The sequence below is a fragment of the Pan troglodytes genome, chromosome 23 (genome assembly GCF_028858775.2).
Source record: "Pan troglodytes isolate AG18354 chromosome 23, NHGRI_mPanTro3-v2.0_pri, whole genome shotgun sequence".
Classification (NCBI taxonomy): Eukaryota; Metazoa; Chordata; class Mammalia; order Primates; family Hominidae; genus Pan; species Pan troglodytes.
Window position 1 is genome coordinate 32677088 of NC_086016.1, and position 20952 is coordinate 32698039.

The 20952-nt window shown below is 54.2% G+C and overlaps 1 protein-coding gene across 12 annotated transcripts; it reads right to left on the minus strand.

Annotated features, from left to right (window-relative positions):
* Positions 1-200: 200 nt before the first annotated feature.
* Positions 201-20216, minus strand: GAL3ST1 (galactose-3-O-sulfotransferase 1). Of its 12 annotated transcripts, none has more exons than XM_054675354.1 (4): positions 20034-20216; positions 3850-3959; positions 2830-2969; positions 201-1659 (listed from the first exon to the last, which is right to left on the minus strand). In XM_054675354.1, the coding sequence occupies exons 3-4, from the start codon at positions 2958-2960 to the stop codon at positions 519-521; spliced, it is 1272 nt and encodes a 423-aa protein (XP_054531329.1). In that variant the 5' UTR covers positions 2961-2969; positions 3850-3959; positions 20034-20216; the 3' UTR covers positions 201-518. The 12 variants fall into 12 exon arrangements, with proteins under 12 accessions (XP_054531329.1, XP_054531326.1, XP_054531327.1 ...); XM_054675351.2 differs by having other exon boundaries at positions 201-1662; positions 3831-3959; positions 20034-20140; XM_054675352.2 differs by having other exon boundaries at positions 3831-3959; positions 20034-20139.
* Between the last annotated feature and the right edge of the window lie 736 nt (positions 20217-20952).

Sequence of the window (20952 nt, forward strand, 5' to 3'; positions counted from 1 at the left end):
ACACATACACACGCGCTTTTCCAGGCCTTGGTAGCTCATGGGAGTCCCTGAACCACATAGAACTACAGCATATAGCAAATAACACATCAAATCCCTGCCACCCCATTGGGCTCTGCCCACAGACTCACCCAGGCACCACTGTGGTCTCTTGGGTTCCCCCCACCCCAACCCCCACCCCAAATCACCACCACTGAGGCTGATTAACAAAAACACAACATCAAATTCCTTTACTTCTGAGGTCTCCCCTTTAAGAGGAGGCAGAAATAGAACATTCTTTATCGGGGAGGGAAAGGGGTTTAATAAAAACTGGTATAATTAGTTAAATACTGATCTCGGTTAGGCCCTCTCTGTGTGCATGGGCCCAGTCTTGGCTGGCTGTGTCCCCCCAGGGAGCCCCCCCTCACCCCGGGGTCTGAGGTGGCACCAGGAGGGGGCTGGGGGCGGCCAGCACCAGCGGCGTCCTGCTCAGCCCCTCTGCAGGGAGCGAGCAGGCAGGCAAGCCGCTGGGCGGTGGGACGTCACCACCGCAGGAAATCGCGAATGAACTTCCAGAGCTTGGTGACCCACAGGTTGGCGCCGAGGTCCATCAGGTACTGGATCTCGGGCGTGAGCATGCGCCGGCAGAGCTGCGCGTGCCGCTGCCCGATGCTCTTCTTGAGGTTGTAGCCCAGGATGGACTTGGTGCCCAGCGGCTGCCAGGGCTGCATGGCCTCGTCCTGGATGGCGGCGGCGTCCACGGCGTGGCCCCCGTCGATGCAGATGGTCCGCATGCGCTCGTTGGCATGGCGCAGGGCGGCCACTTCGCGGGCCATGCGCTCCCGCCCGAAGGCCTCCACCTTGCGCCAGAAGCTGGCGTTGAAGTGGCGGTAGAGGTGGGAGTCCAGCATGTTCCAGGCGGTGGCGCGCCCATACAGCTCCCCCGAGAGCCGCGGCACGGGCGAGTCGCGGCGGGCGTTGAGCTTGAAGTAGAGCACGTCCTCCAGCTCCCAGCACAGCAGGTCCTTCAGCAGCACCAGCGACTCGTCGAAGTACTCTTGAAGGAGCACCAGGTGGAAGCGACGCTCCACCTCCAGGATGTGCTCCTGCACCTGCGGGCTGCTGGGGTCCAGGCTGTTGTCATAGCCCAGGTCGAAGAAGAGCAGGTTTCGGAGGTAGTGGGCATTGAAGCCGTTGGGGTCGTAGTAGCGATCCGGGTCTTGCAGGAACTCGGCCAGCTTGTCGCCGGCCGAGAGCTTCCACGTGAGGGGCACCACCGGCCCGAAGTAGTGGAAGGAGGACTCGAACAAGCGGGCGGGGTCGCGGAGCACCGTGATGAAGATGGCGTTGGTCGGCACCAGGCCGCGCACCTCGTCGTAGTGGAAGCGCATGTGGTTGCAGATGATGTTGAAGCAGGCCCCGGGCCGATAGTCCTGCACCAGGCTGCGGGCGAAGAAGGTCGGGTAGTCGAAGTCATTGCGGCCGTTAGGGAAGGCGAACTTGAGCCGGTGCTTCTGGCCGAAGCGGAACAGGATGTTGAGCAGGGTGCTGCTGGCCGTCTTGTGCGTCTTCAAGAACACGATGTTGCGCCGCGGCTGGCACTCCCCCGCCGAGCCGTTGGCCCGGATCACTGCCTCTGGCTCCAGCACAGGTGGAGAGCAGGACGCTGCGGCCTCCGGGGTCCTGCTGGGGACAGAGAGGTGGGGAGAGCCTCAGGGGGGTGCTGGGGCCCTCAGGACTCTGGTAGGTAGAGAGGGAGATTATTGGGAACAGTGGTGGCAAAGGAGCTGGGATAGTGGGACCTGCGGGGCCTGAGTCCAGGCTGGGTGCCTGCGCAGGTGGTTTGGCCTCTCTAGCTTCATGTTCCTCTTCTGTGAAATGGGGACGATAACAGGCCCTATTCACGGTGTTGTGAGATGAGGCACACAGGCTCTCCTCTCATTCATGGCCACTGTGTTGCATGTACCATGAATCAGTATCAGCTTGGGCCACATGAAATTGCCATTTTATAGGACAAAAATGGTCAATTTTTGCAGAAATTTGCAGTTTCCTCTGTGTCGAGTTAATATCACCAACCACTGGTATTGCACCAGCTACAGGCTGTGCCGGGTCTGTGCAGAGCAGCCCCATGAGGAAACGGGAGAGCCTGGTTCTCAGGAGCTGGGCCTGGAGTCAGACCGACCCGTTTGAATCCATGCCCATGGACAGGTCGCCCCCACCAGGGCCCCGTTGGCATCTCAGATGATGCAAATCTGAGCCCTGTACAGACAGTGTTACCTGATTCTCATGCTCTATGAGGAAGGCTCTGGGTTTTTTGTTTGTTTGTTTGTTTTTCTTTTTGTTTTGAGACAGTCTCACTCCGTTGGCCCAGCCTGGAGTACAGTGGTGCCATCTCGGCTCACTGCAACTTCTGCCTTCCGGGTTCAAGCAATTCTCCTGCCTCAGACTCCCAAGTAGCTGGGATTACAGACACACACCACCATGCCCAGCTAATTTTTGTATTTTTAGTAGAGATGGGGTTTCACCATGTTGGCCAGGCTGGTCTCGAACTCCTGACCTCAGACGATCTGCCCGCCTGGGCCTCCCAAAGTGCTAGGATTACAGGCGTGAGTTGCCATGCCCAGCCGAAAGGCTCTGTTTTTATCCCCACTTCACAGATGGGCACACCAAGGCTCAGAGTTACACGGCGAGCTCTGCCGTCAGTGGAATTTCTGTCTGGCACAGCATGGTGCAGGGTGCAGGGTGGCTACCCAAGATCACTGGGGCAGGCCGTGTGGTAATTACAGGGCCCCATGGGTGGGGTGCCATCCCTCCCCCACCTACACCCATCATCTGCCCAGCTGGGCCACTCACGTGGAGGCCAGGCCGGCATGCAGCGGGGGCACGGCATAGGAGTACACCAGCAGCAGGAAACTGGTGAAGAGCGCGCCCAGCACCAGCCCCTTAGCCATGGACTCCCAGGGCTTCTTCTGCGGTGGCAGCATCTCAGACACCTGCAGGGGCAGCACAGAGTAGGGCAAGTGTCAGGAAGCTGGCCCCAGGGAGCCCCCAAGGCTGCCCAGGCCTGGCAGTTGAGCCCTGCCTTTGCCTGCTCTGTGGCCCCCCAGCAGGGTCCAGACAGGGACAGAGAGACACTGGAGAGATAGACTGACAACCACCTGGAAAGAGACAGCCCCAGGGTTGCAGACAGAGACGGTGGGGGAAGCAACTCAAAGAGAGGTTGGGGAATGGGGCAGGGAGAAGGTTAAAATTTAAAAATTAAAATGAACCGGGTAGAGAACCAGGGCCCCAAACTTTCCACTCCTTTTAATTTTTAAGCTGGCTGATAAGAAATAAAAGAAAAAGAAACAGAAGAAAAAATAAGACAACTAACACTTATTACCTTATTTTTTAGTTATTTTTTCTTTTGTTTCTTTTTCTTGTATTTTTTATAAAAATATATATTTAAAACATTCTTCAATTTTACTTCAAATTCTCCCAGATCCTGAAGTTATCTTATTTTTTATACCTTTTAGGGCATCATAATGAAATTATTTCCTTTTTTATATTTTAATTTTTTAAAAATAGAGACACAGTTTTGCCACGTTGCCTAGGCTGGTCTCGAACTCCTGGGCTCAAGCAATCCGCCCGCCTTGGCCTCCCAAATTGCTGGGATGACAGACGTGAGCCATCGCGCCCGACCATGAAACACTTTTCTAAGGAAAAAGGAAAAAGCCTGGGCACAGTGGCTCACACCTGTCATCCCAGCACTTTGGGAGGATGAGGCAGGCGGAGTGCTTGAGCCAGGAGTTCAAGACCAGCCTGGGCATATGGTGAGACCCTATCTCTACAAAACAAAATTTAAAAAAATTCACCAGGCGTGGTGGCACATGCCTGTAGTCCTAGTTACTTGGAAGGCTGAGGCGGGAGGATTGCTTGAGCCTGAGTTCCAGTGAGCCATGACTGTGCCGCTGCACTCCAGCTCTGGATGACACAGTGAGACCCTGTCTCAAATAAATAAACAAATAAATAAGAAGGAAAAGAAGACCCTTTCCCCGTGCCCTGGGCCCCCCCTCCCCCAGGCCTGGGCCAGGGCTGTCTATAGGGAAGGCCAAGGGCTCTCTGGGGCCTGAATCCTTCACCTTTCAGAAGGCACAGCCAGCCCTACCTGTCCCCTATGCCACCCACCCCACAGTGGTACAGGTGAGGTGCCCAGTAAGAGCCCAGGGCTCTTCTCTCCTCACTGGCCCTTGTGCCCCTGGAGTCTGTAGGGTGGCTGATGGAGAAACTGAGGCTCACAGCTGGGAAGAAGAAGGCTCAAGTCACACAGCTGGCCAGGCCTCTGCTCACACACCCACCCCCTTTCCAAAGCCAGCCTGTAGGGTTGCTCAGTTAAATTCAAATTTCAGATAAACAATGAATACAATTTTTTACGGTATAAGTATATTCCAAATATTGCATGGGACATAGTTATATTAAAAATTATTCCAAGGCTGGGCGCGGTGGCTCACGCCTGTAATCCTAGCACTTTGGGAGGCCGAGGAGGGTGGATCACCTGAGGTCAGGAGTTTGAGACAAGCCTGACCAATATGGTGAAATTCCGTCTCTACTGAAAATACAAAAACTAGCTGGGTGTGGTGGCATGCGCCTATAGTCCCAGTTACTCAGGAGGCTGAGGTTGAAGAATCGCTTGAACCCAGGAGGTAGAGGTTGCAGTGAGCCGAGATGGTGCCACTGTACTCCTGCCTGGGTGACAGAGTGAGACTCTGTCTCAAAAAAAAAAATTATTCAAACTTCAAACTTAACTAGATGTCCTGGAGGTTTTGTTGTTATTTCCTTATTTTATTTTTCATTTTTATATGTTTATTTTATTTTTTTGAGACGGAGTCTCGCTCTGTCGCCAGACTGGAGTGCTGTGGCGCAATCTCGGCTCCCTGCAACCTTTGACTCCCTAGTTCAAGCGATTCTCCTGCCTCAGCCTCCCAAGTAGCTGGGATTACAGGCACACGCCACCACACCCAGCTAATTTTTGTATTTTTAGTACAGATGGAGTTTCACCTTGTTGGCCAGGATCGTCTTGATCTCCTGACCTCGTGATCTGCCCACCTTGGCCTCCCAAAGTGCTGGAGTTACAGGCATGAGCCACTGCGCCTGGCCCATTTTTATATATTTTTAATATTTATTTTATATTATTATTTTTGAGATGCCCAGGCTGGTATTGAACTCCTGGACTCAAGCAATCCTCCCACCTCAGCCTCCCAAAGTGCTGGGATTATAGGCATGAGCCACTGTGCCCAGCCTGTTGTTATTTGTTTGTTTTGGGGGATGATCTAAGCGTGGCAACCCTATCAGCAGGGGACTGAGACGTGGACTGTAACGGGGGCCGTTCAGGCTGAGGAACTGGAGTCCAGGAGAGAGCTGCGGCTTGGAGGGCCTTCCCACCTCCCCTCAGCTGCAAAACCAGGTCCCCAAACTTTCTACTCTTGTCCCGAACTTTCCACTTCTGTCCTGGCTCACACTGCACTGCGCCCTGGGCCCCTGAGGCCAGGAAAAGTCACATGTGCTAATAACTACATGCATGCATTATCACCACTGTCCCTGGAGTCAGCCCCCCTGGGGGAGGGTCGCACACACTATGCCCTGGAAGTTATGCTGAGGTGGGAGGATTGCTTGAGCCTGGGGGGCAGAGGTTGGCAGAGGTTACCATGAGCCAAGGTCGCGCCACTGCACTTCAGCCTGGGTGACCAGAGTGAGGCCCCATCTCAAAAAAAGGCAATAATTGTCAACACGTTAACAAATGTGTTAGTTAATTTGTTACTTAACACATTTAAGTAACAAATCAGAAAGCTTGCAAAGCGGAATAAACCCGGCAGCCATGGAGGGGCCCCAGCACCAACCTCAGGCTCTGGGACCCTCAAGCCTGTGTTTCAATCCAGCACTGTGATTTCAGACAAGCCAAGAACCCTCATGGAGTCTCAGTTTTTCATCTGTAAAATGAGAAAGCTGGAGGCGCCCCTAGCCATTCTCTGGAGAACTTTTCTAAGCAAAGCAACCAGCACATAGTCATCACTTAGAGTGTTATCTGTACCCCTCCTGAGGCCCAGGGGGCCTGCCTTCAACCCCAAAAGGAGTAGGGGCTGGGCCGCCCACAAAGCACAAACCTGCCTCAGCCTCAAGCACCCCTGTCAGCCTCCCACTTCTCAGAGATCCAGCAGAAAACAGGGCAGAGTCGTGGACCAGATCATAGTCCAAAACTCTGGGCCTCAGTTTCTCAGACTTAAAGATGAGGAGGGATTAGGATTCCTGTGGCTTGCCCTCTGGAAATCCCAAGGACCCACCCCGGCCCCAGCAGCCCCACTCACCAAGGTACCTTCTGGAATCAGGGAGGCTGCAATAGTGGAGGCGCTGAGGTTCAGGCCCAGCAGCAGGGGGCAGACCAGCCTCCCTGCCCCGCCAATCAGGCTCCACCTGGCCCCGCCCAGGACAGTTCCTCCACCCGCACCCCCCCAACCCCATTACTGGTACACTCATTCACTCATTCACTCACTGGTTTCATTCTCCCATTTGCTCTTTTGTTTATTTTTGAGACGGTGTCTCCCTATGTTGCCCAGGCTGGAGTGCAGTGGTGCGATCTCGGCTCACTACAGCCTCCACCTCCTGGGTTCAAGTGATTCTCCTGCCTCAGCCTCTCGAGTAGCTGGGACTACAGGTGCCCACCACCACACTCAAGTAATTTTTGCATTTTAGTAGAGCCGGGGTTTCACCATGTTGGCCAGGCTGGTCTCAAACTCCTGACTTCAAGCAATCCACCCGCCTTGGCCTTCCAAAGTGTTGGGATTACAGGCGTGAGCCACTGAGCCTGGCCCCCATTTGCTATTTCTCAAAGCTTGCCAGGCCCCTGCCACACGTGCTGGGTGCTGCCAGCCACTGAACCTTGGGCCATCCCTCCTAGTTTTACTTTTGAGCCCCTGTTAGGAGCCAGGCCCAAAGCAGGGGCCTGCCTCTCCAGAGCATCTAACTGACCCTACTCAGCAACCACTTAGTGGATACCACTCCACCCCCCACCCTGCTGTCAAGCCCATTTGGTAGATGGGAAAGGTGAGGTTCCAGGAGGTGACATAACTTGTCCAGGGTCATTCAGCAAAGCGGGGGCAGGGCTGGAATTAGAGCCCAGGTCTATGGAACTCCAATGTGCTGCTTCCTGCTTTGTCCATGGCAGCCCCTGCCTGGTGTGTCCTAAGCCCTGTCCCAAGCCCAGGGGAAGGAAGGAGGGAAAGTTGCATTGCAGGAAGTGGGGGATGTGGGGTTGGACAGGAAGCTCTATCCTGGGAGCACAGCAGGGTCCCGTCTCTGTGGGCTGAGCCTGCGGCCAGGATAAGGGGAGGGAAAGCAGAGGGGGCCCTGGTGTCCGTCCCTCCCGTGCCAGCCACCTGAGGGGTCCAAGGCTGGTTGTGCCCTTCCTGCCTGGCTACTGTAAACTTAGGCATGAAGCTATGAACCTCACCCTCCCTAAGCCTCAGTCTCCTCGTGTGTGCAATGGACACACAACAGCAAGATCAAGGCACACAGAGCGCTCTGTAATCACAGGCAGAGCCCCTGGGCAGACTGAGGTCGGGAGAGGAGCTAGCTGGCAGCCAGGAGCCTGGCTTGAGGGAGAACAGTCACTAGGCTATGAGATAATTTTTTTAAAAAGACAGGATCTTGCTCCATCACCCAGGCTGAAGTGAAGTGGCACGATCATAGCTCATTGCAGCCTTGAAATCCTGGGCTCAGTGGATCTTCTTGCCTCGGCCTCCTGAGTAGCTAGGACTACAGGCATGCACCACCATGCCTGGCTACTTTTTAAAAAAAATTTTGTAGAGATGGGGGTCTCACTCTACTGCCCAGGCTGGTCTCGAACACCTGGCCTCAAGTGAATTTCCCGCCTCGGCCACTCAAGTGCATACCACCCATGCCCAGCTAAGTTTTTAATTTTTTGTAGAGATGGGGGCTCTCACTATGTTGCAGGCTGATCTTGAGTTTCTGGCCTCAAGTGATCCTCCCACCTCCACCTCCCAAAGTGCTGGGCGTAAGCCACCATGCCATGCCCTAAGGCTGTGAGACTGAGATAATGTACGTACCCAGGAGATCAACTCATATTAATTATTATCATACCATTGACTCTGACCCAGCCTTGGTTCACCGGCGTGCCAGAGGTGAGGTCCCTTCCATGCCCCGCTGCAGGCAAGCCTACTGGTGACTCATCCCTGAGCTCCCCGAGCCTGGCACCTGGTGAATGTGTGATGAATGACTTCCCATGACCCTCAGGGCAGAAGGTGTCCAGGGCTATAGAGCCCGTGCAGAGAATGTGGATGAGGACATGGTCCAGGCAGACAACACCTCACTGAGACACAGGAGAGATCCTGTGTAGGAGACCTACAGACGAAAGTAATACATGTGAGGCACATGCATGTAAAATCTCCCATGGGCCGGGCCCAGTGTAATCCCAGCACTTTGGGAGGCCGAGACAGGCAGATCACGAGGTCAGGAGTTCAAGACCAGCCTGGCCAACCTGCTGAAACACCGTCTCTACTAAAGATACAAAAAATTAGCCGGGTATGGTGGTGCGCACCTGTAATCCCAGCTACTTGGGAGGCTGAGGCAGGAGAATTGCTTGAACCTGGGAGACAGAGGTTTCAGTGAGCTGAGACTGCGCCATTGCACTCCAGCCTGGGTGACAGATCGAGACTCTTTCTCAAAAATAAATAAATGGATAAAAAAATAATAAAAATAAAAATTGAAATCTGAAATGTCCCTAAATCCAAAACTTTTTGAATGCCTACATGACACCACAAATGGAAAATTCCATACCTGACCTCACGTGACAGGTCTCAGTCAAAGCGCAGGTTTATTTAGCGTCCTGAAGGGAAAAATAAAACTACCTTGAGGCTATGTGTATAAAAAACATACATGAAGATGGGGTGTGGTGGCTCATGCCTGTAATTCCAGCACTTTGAAAGACAGACACAGGAGGATCACTTGAGCTCAGGAGTTTGAGGCCAGCCTGACCAACATGGCAAGACCTCATCTCTACAAAAAATACAAAAATTAGCCAGGCATGGTGGTGCATGCCTGCAGTCCCAGCTACTGGGGAGGCTGAGGCGGAAGGATCACCTGAACCCGGGAGGTCGAGGCTGCAGTGAGCCATGATCGTGCCACTAAACTCCAGCCTGGGCTACAGAGCAAGACCCTATCTCAAAAAAATTAAAATTAGGCCGGGCACAGTGGTTCATGCCTGTAATCCCAGCTCTTTGGGAGGCCGAGGTGAGTGGATCATGAGGTCAGGAGATCGAGACCATCCTGGCTAACACAGTGAAACCCCATCTCTACTAAAAATACAAAAAAAATTAGCCAGGCTTGGTGGCAGGCACCTGTAGTCCCAGCTACTCAGGAGGCTGAGGCAGGAGAACGGCGTGAACCCAGGAGGCGGAGCTTGCAGCGAGCCGAGATCACTCCACTGCACTCCAGCCTGGGCGACAGAGCGAGACTCCGTCTCAAAAAAAAAAAAAGCTTAAACAATAAAATCAACAAGAAAGAAAGAAACATAAATTCTTTCTAAACATAAATGTTTAGACTTGGGTTCCATCTCCAAGATATCTCATTACATATATGCATATATTTCAAAATCTGAAAAATCTGAAATCCGAAACACTTCTGGTCCCAAGCATTTCGGATAAGGGATACTCAACCTGTACCAGCTGACCCTCCATCACAGGGTGCTGTGCAGACCCTCTGCATTCCACAGGGAAAGCACCCAGCCCGAGGCTGATGCAGAGCAGACAGTCACTCAGCAGGGCCTGCCATCATTGTTATCATCATTATCATCATTACATTCCCAGGGTCCCAGCCACAACCCCATCAAAGTGTGTGCCCACTGGCCCACAATGGAGGCTTGCAGGCAGCCAAGTCCAGGGATGATCTCAATGTGGCCAGAGGCTCCTAGCCTCAGGGCCAGAAGACAAAGAGGCAGGGAGGCTCAGCCTCAGAGAGGGCAAGGATACCTTCGGGGTTACACAGCCCAGCAGCAGCAGAGACGGGACTAGAACCTGGGTCTCCCACCTCCTCCACCCACAGTAGTGACAACCGCAGGCACTCAGGATGGACGGTCCCCCCATCACCAGCCCACTCCATCTATTCCTGCCCTTCTAGATTATGCCCATCACATTGGCCTGCATCAGTGCAGACAGCTGGCAGCAGGCCAGGCCCAGCCATCCTCCTGTTTAGCTGAACTGATGCCCTCCAGGGAATGAAGGAGAAACAGGACTTATTCCCCCACATCATGCACAAAGGGAAACTCAGCCCAGGATGGTAAACCTTCTGGCTTAGAGCATCACCACCAGGCAGGTCTCAGGGTATCCTACTTTCCCTATAACCCCTGTCGTGGAGCAAAAGAGACACACTCACCTCGGGCTGTGGCTGGCTGCCCCTTTCCACCCACTGCCTGAGCCACGTCCAACTCCCAGGCTGCCTCTGCGGTCACTGGGAGATAGGAATGCTCCAATGACACCCAGCAGCAAGCTGGCTGGCTCCCTCCCACTCCAGTGGTGTGAATATTCATGAGTTTGCTTCCTGGGGATAGCAGGTGGCACACCCCAGTACCCTGCAGGTGTTGCCCAGGCCTTCTGCCTCCACTGGACAGCCCTGGCCAGTCCTCACCTCTCTTTGGACCCCAACAAGCAAGCAGCTCTTTCATCCAAGGGCACAGAAAGATTCCAGGTATCCTTGGGCCAAGGACACAGCAACCGCAGACGCCTGCAGAGAGCCCAGAACAGGCTCTAAGGCTGAGTGAGGCACAGAGAGGTGCAGGTGGGCTGGGGTGCCAGAGGGCTAATTGCCCCACCTATTGCATTTCATTTAAGTCTCACAGCTGATGCATCAAGCACCTCTGTTAGTCTACCCTCCTGGTAAAGAAACCAAAGCTCAGAGAGGTAACGTCACCTGCCCAAGGTCACGCAGCTAGTAGAGGGCAGACAGAGCTGGAGTACATACGCAGACTTGCCAAACTCCAGGGCTTAAAGATGCTGAGACACAACCAGGGACCAAGGTTTATCTAAAATCTGTGGGAACCCAGAAGAATGAACAACTAACTCAGCCTGGAAGGCTTCCAGGAGGCAGAGCATCTGACCAGGGCTCAGAAGATGGGTCTGGCAAGATTTCACTTCCTGAGCTCTAAATCTTTCATCAGAGAGGGTGTCCTGCCTCTATCCCTGGGTGAGGGATGGTGATACCCAGACACTCGACCAGCTCTGCAGGATTTGGGCTGATTGGAGATGCAGATCTTCCCCAAGGCCTTGGCAGGAAGAGGCAGTTCTAGGTGCCCTGGCCCTAAGCCCCAGGAACCCTAGGACTCAGTTCAGACACTTGAATCTTAGGTTCAGATCAGTTGTCTCAGCTTTGCCCATGGGCAGAGGGTCTCCTTGTGCCCAGAAATGCCTCCTCCATCCTCCCTTCAGCACTGCTGCCTAGAACCCCATCATGGACCAGGCAGGTGTCACCATTTAGGGACCCAGGTGCCACCATCAATTAATAATGATCATTATTGTGACAGTCATTCATCCCACACTAAGCACTTTCATAGGCTAAGCAGCTGTCAGCCTCTCCCAGGGAACAGCAGGCATCCTCACTTGCTCTGAGTCCCCCTTTCCCTCAAAGCCTCACCAGTCTGGGAGCAGCCCCCAAGCACCCACGAAACACCAGAGCTTAAACTGCCACAAGGCAGACCAGAGTCGCCTTCTCTCTAGGTGCTGGAACCAGGTTTGGGACATGGCATGGAGTTGTTTTATCCAGCCTAACATCCCATTGACCTTCTGCCTTTTGAGCTGAGCTAGAATGAAGACAGCTTTCTGAGGGTGAGTCAGGGCGGAGCTGGCATCAAACCGCAGGGGCTGCAGTTTATTAGCGTGGACTCTGAACCCAACACGGTCCACTTCTGTACTTGGGACCTGTCATGCATCATGCAGCCTCATAGTCCTCTCTGGGGAGCTCTTGTTATCACCTCCATTTTATAGAGGGGTGAGAACTTCATCTAGGTGAGAGTGAAGTGCAGGCTTTTGAACAAGAAGTGAGATCATGGCTGAGGAGGTGAGCAACTAGCCAAGGGAAGCAAAGATTTCCAGAGTAGGGAGCACTGATGGTAGACCTGTGCTTCCAGCCCTGCCAGAGGGGTCTCTTCCCAGAGTATTGATGATAACATCTTTTTTTTTTTCTTGAGACAGAGTCTCGCTCTGTCGCCCAGGCTGAAGTGCAGTGGCGCCATCTCGGCTCACTGCAAACTCCGCCTCCCAGGTTCATGTTATTCTCCTACCTCAGCCTCCTGAGTAGCTGGGACTACAGGCGCCCGCCACCATGCTCGGCTAATTTTTTGTATTTTTAGTAGAGACGGGGTTTCACCATGTTAGCCAGGATGGTCTCGATCTCCTGACCTCATGATCTGCCCACCTTAGCCTCCCAAAGTGCTGGGATTACAGGCGTAAGCCCCCGCGCCCAGCCGATGACATCTTTGGCTGGTTCTCTACCCCCACCCCCAGGAAATTTTTATTTTATTTTATTTTATTTGAGACAGGGTCTCACTCTGTTGCTCAGGCTGGAGTGCAGTGGCAAGATCTTGGCTCACTGCAACCTCTGCCCCTTGGGTTCAAGCAATTCTCCTGCCTCAGCCACCCAAGTAGCTGGGATTACAGGCATGCACCAAGGTGCCCAGCAAAAACTTTTTCAATGATAAAAGCAGTATACTGAAAAAAAAAAATTCAAACAATACAGAAGAGTATAAAGAAGATGATTAAAAGAACCCCAACCCCAGAGGTCATCACCATCACAGGATTTCTGGCCATATATTTATATAGATGATGGAATGGAAACTGTTTTTGTTTTTTTGACACAAGGTCTTGCTCTGTCACCCAGGCTGGAGTACAGTGGCGTGATCATGACTCACTGCAGCCTCAAACTCCTGGGCTCAAGAGACCCTTCCACCTCAGCCTCCCAGGTAGCTGGGACTACAGGTATGCACCACCACGCCTGGCTAATTTTGGTATTTTGATTTTCTGTAGAGATGGGGTCTCGCTATGTTGTCCAGGCTGGTCTTGAACTCCTGGGCTCAAGTGGCCCTCCTGCCTCAGCCTCCCCAAGTGCTGGGATTACAGGTGTGAGCCATGGAGCCCAGATGCACGTGCTTCTTTGGGGACATATTTTGTTAACTTGCTTTTTTCCCACCTATCGATAAATTGTGGACATCTTGCAGCCACGATAGTTTTTTGTTTGGTTGTTTTTTGTTGTTGTTGTTTTTTGAGACAGAGTTGCACTCTTGTCACCCATGCTGGAGTGCACTGGGGCAATCTCGGCCCACTGCAACCTCCGCCCCCTGGGTTCAAGCAATTCTCCTGCCTCAGCCTTCCAAGTAGCTGAGATTACAGGCACCCGCCACCACACCCGGCTAATTTTGTATTTTTAGTAGAGACAGTGTTTCACCACCTTGGGCAGGCTGGTCTCAAACTCCTGACCTCAAGTGATCCACCTGCCTCAGCCTCCCAAAGTGCTGGGATTACAGACGTGAGCCACCGCGCCCAGCCCGTGATAGTTTTAAATTGATCCATCCCACAGGTATTTACTGGGCACCTGCACTCCAGGACTAGAGTTCATGATAACCCGGTGCAGAGAACTCAGGGCTCACAGTCCTAACTGGGGAGACACAGGAACACACAGCTGTGAGGTGTGTGATGGACAACAGATTGTTTGAGGCTTGCAGAAGCACGAAGAAAACACCTGATCCAGCCTTGGGGCGGAGACAGCAGTATCAGGAAGGCTTCCTGGGGTAGGGGCCTCTGGTGGCAGAAGCTGTTGTGTGGTCTCCAATTTCCAAAGACAGTCCCCTTTTCTCCATGGCAGCACAGCTAGACTATATTTCCCATGCGCCCTTGCAGTTCAGTGTCCTCACATAACTGGGTCCTGGCCAATGATATGTGAACAGAATGCCAGCTGATGAGGTTAAGTGGGTGGACCTTTTCTGTGGTCTCCTTTCCCATTTACTGGATGAACGGGGTGGTCTCCAAGGATCTGGGCATGGGCGGAGCTGGGAGGAGCCTAGGTCTTTGCATCTCCACCCACCAGACACTGACTGGATTTCAAGAAAACAAGAACTGTATTAAGCCTTTTAGAACTTCAGGTTTGTCTGTTATAGCAGCTAGCGTTAACTAATATGCCTGTTACCCTAGAATGAGCCACACAGAGAGAAAAGCACATGCAAAGGCCCAGGGCAATTGAGAAACAAACTTTCCACCTGGCTGGAGTGTTTGGTATGTTTGCGTGTAATAGGCTGGGTGGGCAGGGGAGAGACTACAGAGACAGCCAGAAACTAGGGCAGGGTTAAGAGGGACATGCAGAGGCCTGGCGCAGTGGCTCATGCCTGTAATCCCAGCACTTTGGGAGGCCAAGGCGGGCAGATCACCTGAGGTTAGGGGTCCGAGACCAGCCTGGCCAACATGGTGAAACCCCGTCTGTACTAAAAATACAGAAATTAGCCGGGCGTGATGGCAGGCGCATGTAATACCAGCTACTCGGGGGGCTGAGGCAGGATAATCGCTTGAACCTGGGAGGCAGAGTTTGCAGTGAGCAGAGATCGCGCCACTGCACTCCAGCCTGGGCAACAGAGCGAGACTCCATCTCAAAAAAAAAAAAAAAAGAGGGACATGCAGGGCTTTCAGGAAGCATGCTACTGAGTCTCACCTAGATCCTGTGGGCTGTAGGGACAGACCCACAGGAGGGTCTTCAGCAGAGGAGGGAGCAGATGGGATTCCCACTGGGCTACTGGGTAAGAAATGAACTGTAGGGATGGGGAAGGAGAGGGAGGAGCAGGCCGACCTCCATAGTAGTTGTTACAGCTGTGCAGGTGTGACCTGGAACAAGAAGGCTGGGGAAGTACCAGAGCTGTCTGTAGACCATGCAAAGGTAGCATTCTATTGGCAGCAGGGTATGGAGGAGAGGAGGGAAGAGTTGCTGTTGGGTGACTGGCTGGCTGGAGGTAGAGCTAGTCCCTGAGTCTGGGAGGCTGAGAAAGGGCCAGGTTGAATGCTGGGTGAAGCAGGTGGTGTCTGGTTCTGTTTAGAACACACTGAGTCTGAGGGATGTTTGGGATGATCATAGAATGCCTGAAGAGCAGTAGGAGCAAAGAGGGGAGTCTTGGGGGAGGGAAAGAGGTAGGCGGGGAGCTGGGCACCGAAGTGGGAATTGAGGCCATAGGAGTAACTAGAGTCACCAAGGGAAGGGTGAGGAAGGACAGGGAGCCTGTGCTTACGGAGCAGGGTGAAGAAGAGCTCCCTAAGGAGACAAAAGAGGGCAGCTAGGGCTGTATCAGAGTCTGCAGCACCACTATTCCCCCATAAACCATTCCCCAGCCGGGCACAGTGGCGTGCGCCACCCAGCATTTTGGGGAGGCCAAGACAGGCAGATTGCTTGAGCCCAGGAGTTCGAGACTTGCCTGGGCAACACAGTGAGACTCCATCTGTATAAAAAATTTAAACATTAGCCCTGTGTGGTGGTGCACACCTGTAGCCCCAGCTGCTCAGGAGGCTGAGGCAAGAGGACCCCTTGAACCCAGAAGTTCAAGGTTACAGTGAGGTATGAACGTACCACTGCACTCCAAGCCTGGGCAACAGTGTGAGACCCCATCTTAAAAAAACAAACTCCAAGAAACAAAAGCCATTCACCAACTGAGGCACATCCATGCTGTTTGCTCATATGCACATACAGGAACAGGGCTCTGGCAGAGAAGGTGGTGGGGTGAGGTATCCCAGGGCTGCTTTCTGTAGCTGGAGTGGAATCCCATCGGGATATGGAAGGAGCTTTCAAGAGTGGAGCAAAACAACTCTCCCTATGGTGTTCGTAGTGCAGATTTGACAGCAGCTATTACAGTTCTGAGTGTGCCTGTTCTCAGACCCAGCAATCCACCTGCAGGAATATGGTTTAAAGATAATCTAACAATCAATCTGAGATGGGCATATAAAAGTGGCCACTGCAGTATCATTTCCTCCAGTGCTCACAGAGCCTTTACCCCCATTTAGAAGATGAGGAAACTGAGGCTCAGAGAGATTAAAAAAGAGTTGCCTGACCGGGTGCGGTGGCTCACGCCTGTAATCCCAGCACTTTGGGAGGCCAAGGCGGGTGGATCACCTGAGGTCGGGAGTTTGAGACCAGCCTGACGACATGGAGAAACCCCATCTCTACTAAAAATACAAAAATTAGCTGGGCATGGTGGCGCATGCCTTTAATCCTAGGCTGAGGCAGGAGAATCACTTGAACCTCGGAGGCGGAGGTTGCAATGAGCCAATATCGTGCCATTGCACTCCAGCCTAGGCAAAAAGAACGAAACTCCGTCTCAAAAAAAAAAAAAAAAAAAAAAAAAAGAGTTGCCTAATATTAAGCCTGGAATGCACTGTTTATGGAATAAACTTATTCATGTAGAGAAAAGTTGTACATTCGTACATGTGTATAAGGGTCTGGAAAGACACCCAGTTAGAAATTGTAGCTCCCTGGGGAGTAAGCCCATTCACTTTCTGGAACATATTTTGATTCTGTGATGATACACACACACACACACACACACACACACACACACACACACACTCTTTACAAAACAGCTTATATTACTTTGGAAAGATAAATAAAGATATTTCCACTTTGAAAATCTGCAGCCTGGCTGGAGGAAGATGAGCCCCACCTCTCCTCACTGTGTGGCCGAGGCAAGACACTCTGCCCTCTCTGAACCTCAGTGCACCAAGTGAGGAAGGGGCAACAGGGGCCTGGGACTGAGAAGGAGCTGGGAAGTGTGGGTGGCACAGCAGAAGGGGCGGATGGGATAGGTTAACCCTCCATCCAGGGGTACTGGGGAAGTGACTTGCAAGCACCCAGAAGCTTCCTCAATCTGAGCCCCTCTAGAATGGGGTGCTGGAGCAGAGAGGGGGAAGACCACCCATTGGAGCATTTCAGCTGGATCCCAACTCGCTGGCTCAGAGGACCACTTCCAAAATGTCAGCCCAGACATCTGGCCCCTGCTGCGCCCTAGCCTGCAGGGGTGGATGCAGGTGGTAGCTGGCCCAGCAGTTGAGAGAGGGTAATGTTCTTTGATGATTCAGAAAGCACTTTTTGAACTTTCGGGGTCATCTCTCTCTGCTGTTTCAAAGGGCATCCACGGCCGGGCGCAGTGGCTCACGCCTGTAATCCCAGCACTTTGGGAGGCCGAGGCGGGCAGATCACGAGGTCAGGAGATTGAGACCATCCTGGCTAACACAGTGAAATCCCGTCTCTACTAAAACTATAAAAAAATTAGCCAGGCTTGGTGGTGGGCGCCTATAGTCCCAGCTACTCGGGAGGCTGAGGCAGGAGAATGGTGTGAACCTGGGAGGCAGAGCTTGCAGTGAGCCGAGATTGCACCACTGCACTCCAGCCTGGGTGACAGAGCAAGACTCCGTCTCAAAAACAAAAACAAAGGGCATCCATGCCTGTGACCTTGACAGACACTCCCAGTCTCCTCTGCTAGCCCCATGTGATGTGTGGGGAAACTGAGGCTCAGTTTTTTTGCCTACGCGGCAAAGCCAAAATGAGGAGCAAGGCCACAGCTCTTCCTGCTACACTGCCTTGTTTGGGTAAATCACCCCGCTTCCTGAGGGGGGGATTTGAGTAGCCTTAGAGAAGCGCTAACTGTGGCATTGCAAGTCACAGCTACACCAAGAAGTCAGTCACTTTGTCATTAGCTCCAAAAATGCTGAGAACCCCAGAGCTGAGTATGTAGGAGTTGATAATATCAGTCTCTGTACCTTACAACATGCCTGAAATATTTTTTAAGGATTCTTATGCGCTTATTTGCCTAAAACTATGTAACAAGATAAAGGTTTGTGAAAAGGTATTGACACTTGCAATGCACAATGCCAGAGATACATACACCCACCTCTCCATTCCTGGAAACTCCCCTGGTAACAAATGCTGGCTCCACCACCCCCCAAGCTGGGTGACCTTGGGCAAGTGACTTCCCCTCTCTGAGCCTTGGTTTCCTAAAAAATGGCAGGTACTATGATGCTTTCACAGGCCTGCTGTGAGGCACGCAGAGCCCTTCACACATTCAGCGTTAGCTCCTCTGATTGTATTGTGATCCTCCTAGATCCCACCTGGTAGGGCAAGCGGGCTCTGTCCAGACTTCTAGAAGGATACCATCCCCATCCAAGGAGCCAGAACTAGCAGGAGGGAAGGCAGGCATCTTCTGGGCCCCCACTTCCTCCCACCATCACCCCTCACCTGGAGATTCCAGCAGTCCCCAGCCTGATGACCCCCATGGGCACCTGTGTTCCATCCTGCTCTGCCCTGTTTGGAGTCGTGTGGAGCCCCTAAAAGGGCTCATCCATATTCCTCACCCAGTCAACGTGAAGCAAGGAGCCCTTCAGGAGCCTGCAGCCGGGCCCAGAATTCCATTTGTGCATCACTCTCTCAGGTTAATCATTGCCTCTTTCACTGGATGGCACACCCAGTCCCTCAGAACACAGTGGGAGGGGCTGTGGGGGACACACTCCTCCCTTGCTGGGCGACAAGAGGGCATCGGACCCATTAAGGGAAGGGGATGCATGGGGATCAGGCATTCTCTGTCCGCAAGGAGCTTCCTCCAGGAAGGGCTCTGCCTGAGCAAGCAGGGAATAAAGCAGGCTGAGGTGGCAGCTGGGAACAGGGCTTCGTTGTCTCTGTTCCCGGGGTAGCAGCCTGCTCACCCGCTGAAGTGTCAGGCAGAGCTGGGAGCCAGGGAGGCGAGGGGGGGTGTCCAGAGCTGAGGGTTTGGGGCAGCCCAGGCAGATCCAAGAAGGCAGGACCCCAAAGGAGCAGAGAGAGGTCATGGGTTGGGCTGGGGTCCTGAAATGGGGGCCAGGGCAAGACTCCTATGATCTGGAGTCAGCTCAGCTACCTCTGAGCCATGTGACCTTGGACAAGTCATTGAATCTCCCTGAGCCTCAGTATCCCCCTCTGGATAATGGGGATAGGTAGCAATGCCTCCTTCACAGGACAAGGAACAGTGCGTACACAGTGACTGCTCTGGCCCAGGACTGCCCTCCTGTGCCCCCTGTGTGGGCCTGGATGAGCCTCACCCTCTCTGGGCCTCAGGTCACCCCGTCAGTAAAGGAAGAGATTGGGTTTTCCCAACTGGAATGGACAGTCCTCTACACCTCTCTCCCCTCTGGAGGATTCTCATGCACCTGTCACCGCGGCAGCCCGGGGATCAGGTGTCAGGCATGCTGCCTTCTCTCCCTTTCCTTCCTCCTGGTGTGGGTTACAGCAGCCAGACATGCCCATCACCTCTCTGGCTCTGGGCAGCTGGGCGGGGCAGTTCCCACTGGGCAGGGCTCGGTCTGTAGTGTGCTCTGTGCTGGTACCAAAATGCTGGCCTGGCACCGAAGGGGCAGATCAAGCTGGACCCCCTTCCTGGGCACTGGGCTAGGAAACAGGAACTGTAGGATTTCCTATAGGACCCCTCCTGGATGCCAGGGTTTGTCCCACTCTCCCAAACCTCTCCTTGGTGGCTTTGCTTCCTCTGGGGTACAGGCCAGGGCCTTCCCCCAGCAGAGGGGATCCATCCCTTACTGTGGTCTCCGGTTCCTGCTCTGATCCCCTTTCTAGGAAGGGCTGATGGAGACAGGGAAGATCTCTGCCCCTCCTCCCCTAGGGCTCTGGCCACTGTGTCCAAGATTAATCATTAACGCACTCCCAGCTCCAGCCCAGCCCCAGCAGCCTGCCTTCTGCCCCACCCATCCCACCTTCAGGGACTGGGAAGCCCTGGAAGGGGGGTTGGGGGACAGGGGAAAAAACCAAGGGCATGGAGGGCACCAACCTGCGCCCTCCCTGGCCCCTACCAGGCCACCCTCTGTTGGCTTAGAACAGCGGTGCTACACTCCTACTCCCCTCCTCCGGCGCGCGGTCCCAGTTTGGGGGTTAGCGTAATGTGGGCGGTATCCCCAGGGAGTAGACTGAGGCAGGGCTCAAGCTGGCAGTGGGTGCTGGAGCCCGGGACGTACCTTGTCCCCGTCCTCCTCCGCCTCAGCGTGGCTGGCTCGGCCCGGGCCGCGCCGCCCGGGCGCTCACTGGGCGGCGGGGCGCACCCGGCCGGGCCCCCCGCTCCACCAGGCCTGGTCCATGCCCCCGCCCCCGCCGCCGCTGCCGCGCCGCGCCCGCTCCCGGCCAGGTGCGGCCGCCAGCCTGGCCCAGCCTCCGGCGCCGGGGCCAATGGACGCCCCGGACCCCAGACCCCTCCCCGCCCCGGGCCGGCCCCCTCCCCGCCCCGTCCCGGCCCCCTCCCCGCCCCGTCCCGGCCCCCTCTGCGCCCGCCCGAGACGCACAGAAGCCGCATTCAGCGCGCTGGGGCGCATCGCTGCGCCCCCGCCGCCGGCCCAACAAGGCCCGTTTGTCTCGGACGCGCCAACGGGGCCATTGTCCCGCCCCGGCCCTCTGGCTCAACGGAGCCCCCAGCCCAGAAGACTTGAGGATGCCCAGGCTTGGTGGTGGTGGGGAGGGGAGCCAGGGCTCTGGGAAAAAGGCGGCGGCCGGACTATTGCTTAACTTTGGTTGGGGGGTCCTGGGGCCCTTAGGATCCAATGGATCATACGGCTTCTTGCTCTAGTCAGTGCCAACTGGGGACGACACATTTTTGGCACTCATGGGAGTGGAGGGAGCTCAAGCAAGAGACTGAGCTCCAACTGGTCCTGTCACCTGGAGGTCTCAGCTGTCAACTCTCTAGGGTGCCAATGAGGGCTGAGCAAGGCCACCAGGAGGCAGGTGTCCCATCCAGGCCCTGTCTCATTTTCCAGGCCTGGCCTTTCCTTCTTCACCCCAGAGGAGCAAGACCATGGATGAGGACCAATGCCTGCCAGGGGCCAGGAATCCTCAGCGCCAGCTGTGGGCAGTAAGGAACCAGCTGGCCACCCAGTGGGGCCTGGG

Excerpts from the sequence above, each read along its gene's own strand:
- GAL3ST1 (XM_016938736.3), bottom strand. The coding sequence starts at position 18,455 with ATGCACAAATGGAATTCTGGGCCCGGCTGCAGGCTCCTGAAGGGCTCC. Across the intron at positions 2,970-18,389 it reads CCTTGCTTCACGTTGACTGG|GTGTCTGAGATGCTGCCACC; the intron begins GTGAGGAATATG and ends CTGCCCCTGCAG. Across the intron at positions 1,660-2,829 it reads CATGCCGGCCTGGCCTCCAC|GACCCCGGAGGCCGCAGCGT; the intron begins GTGAGTGGCCCA and ends TGTCCCCAGCAG.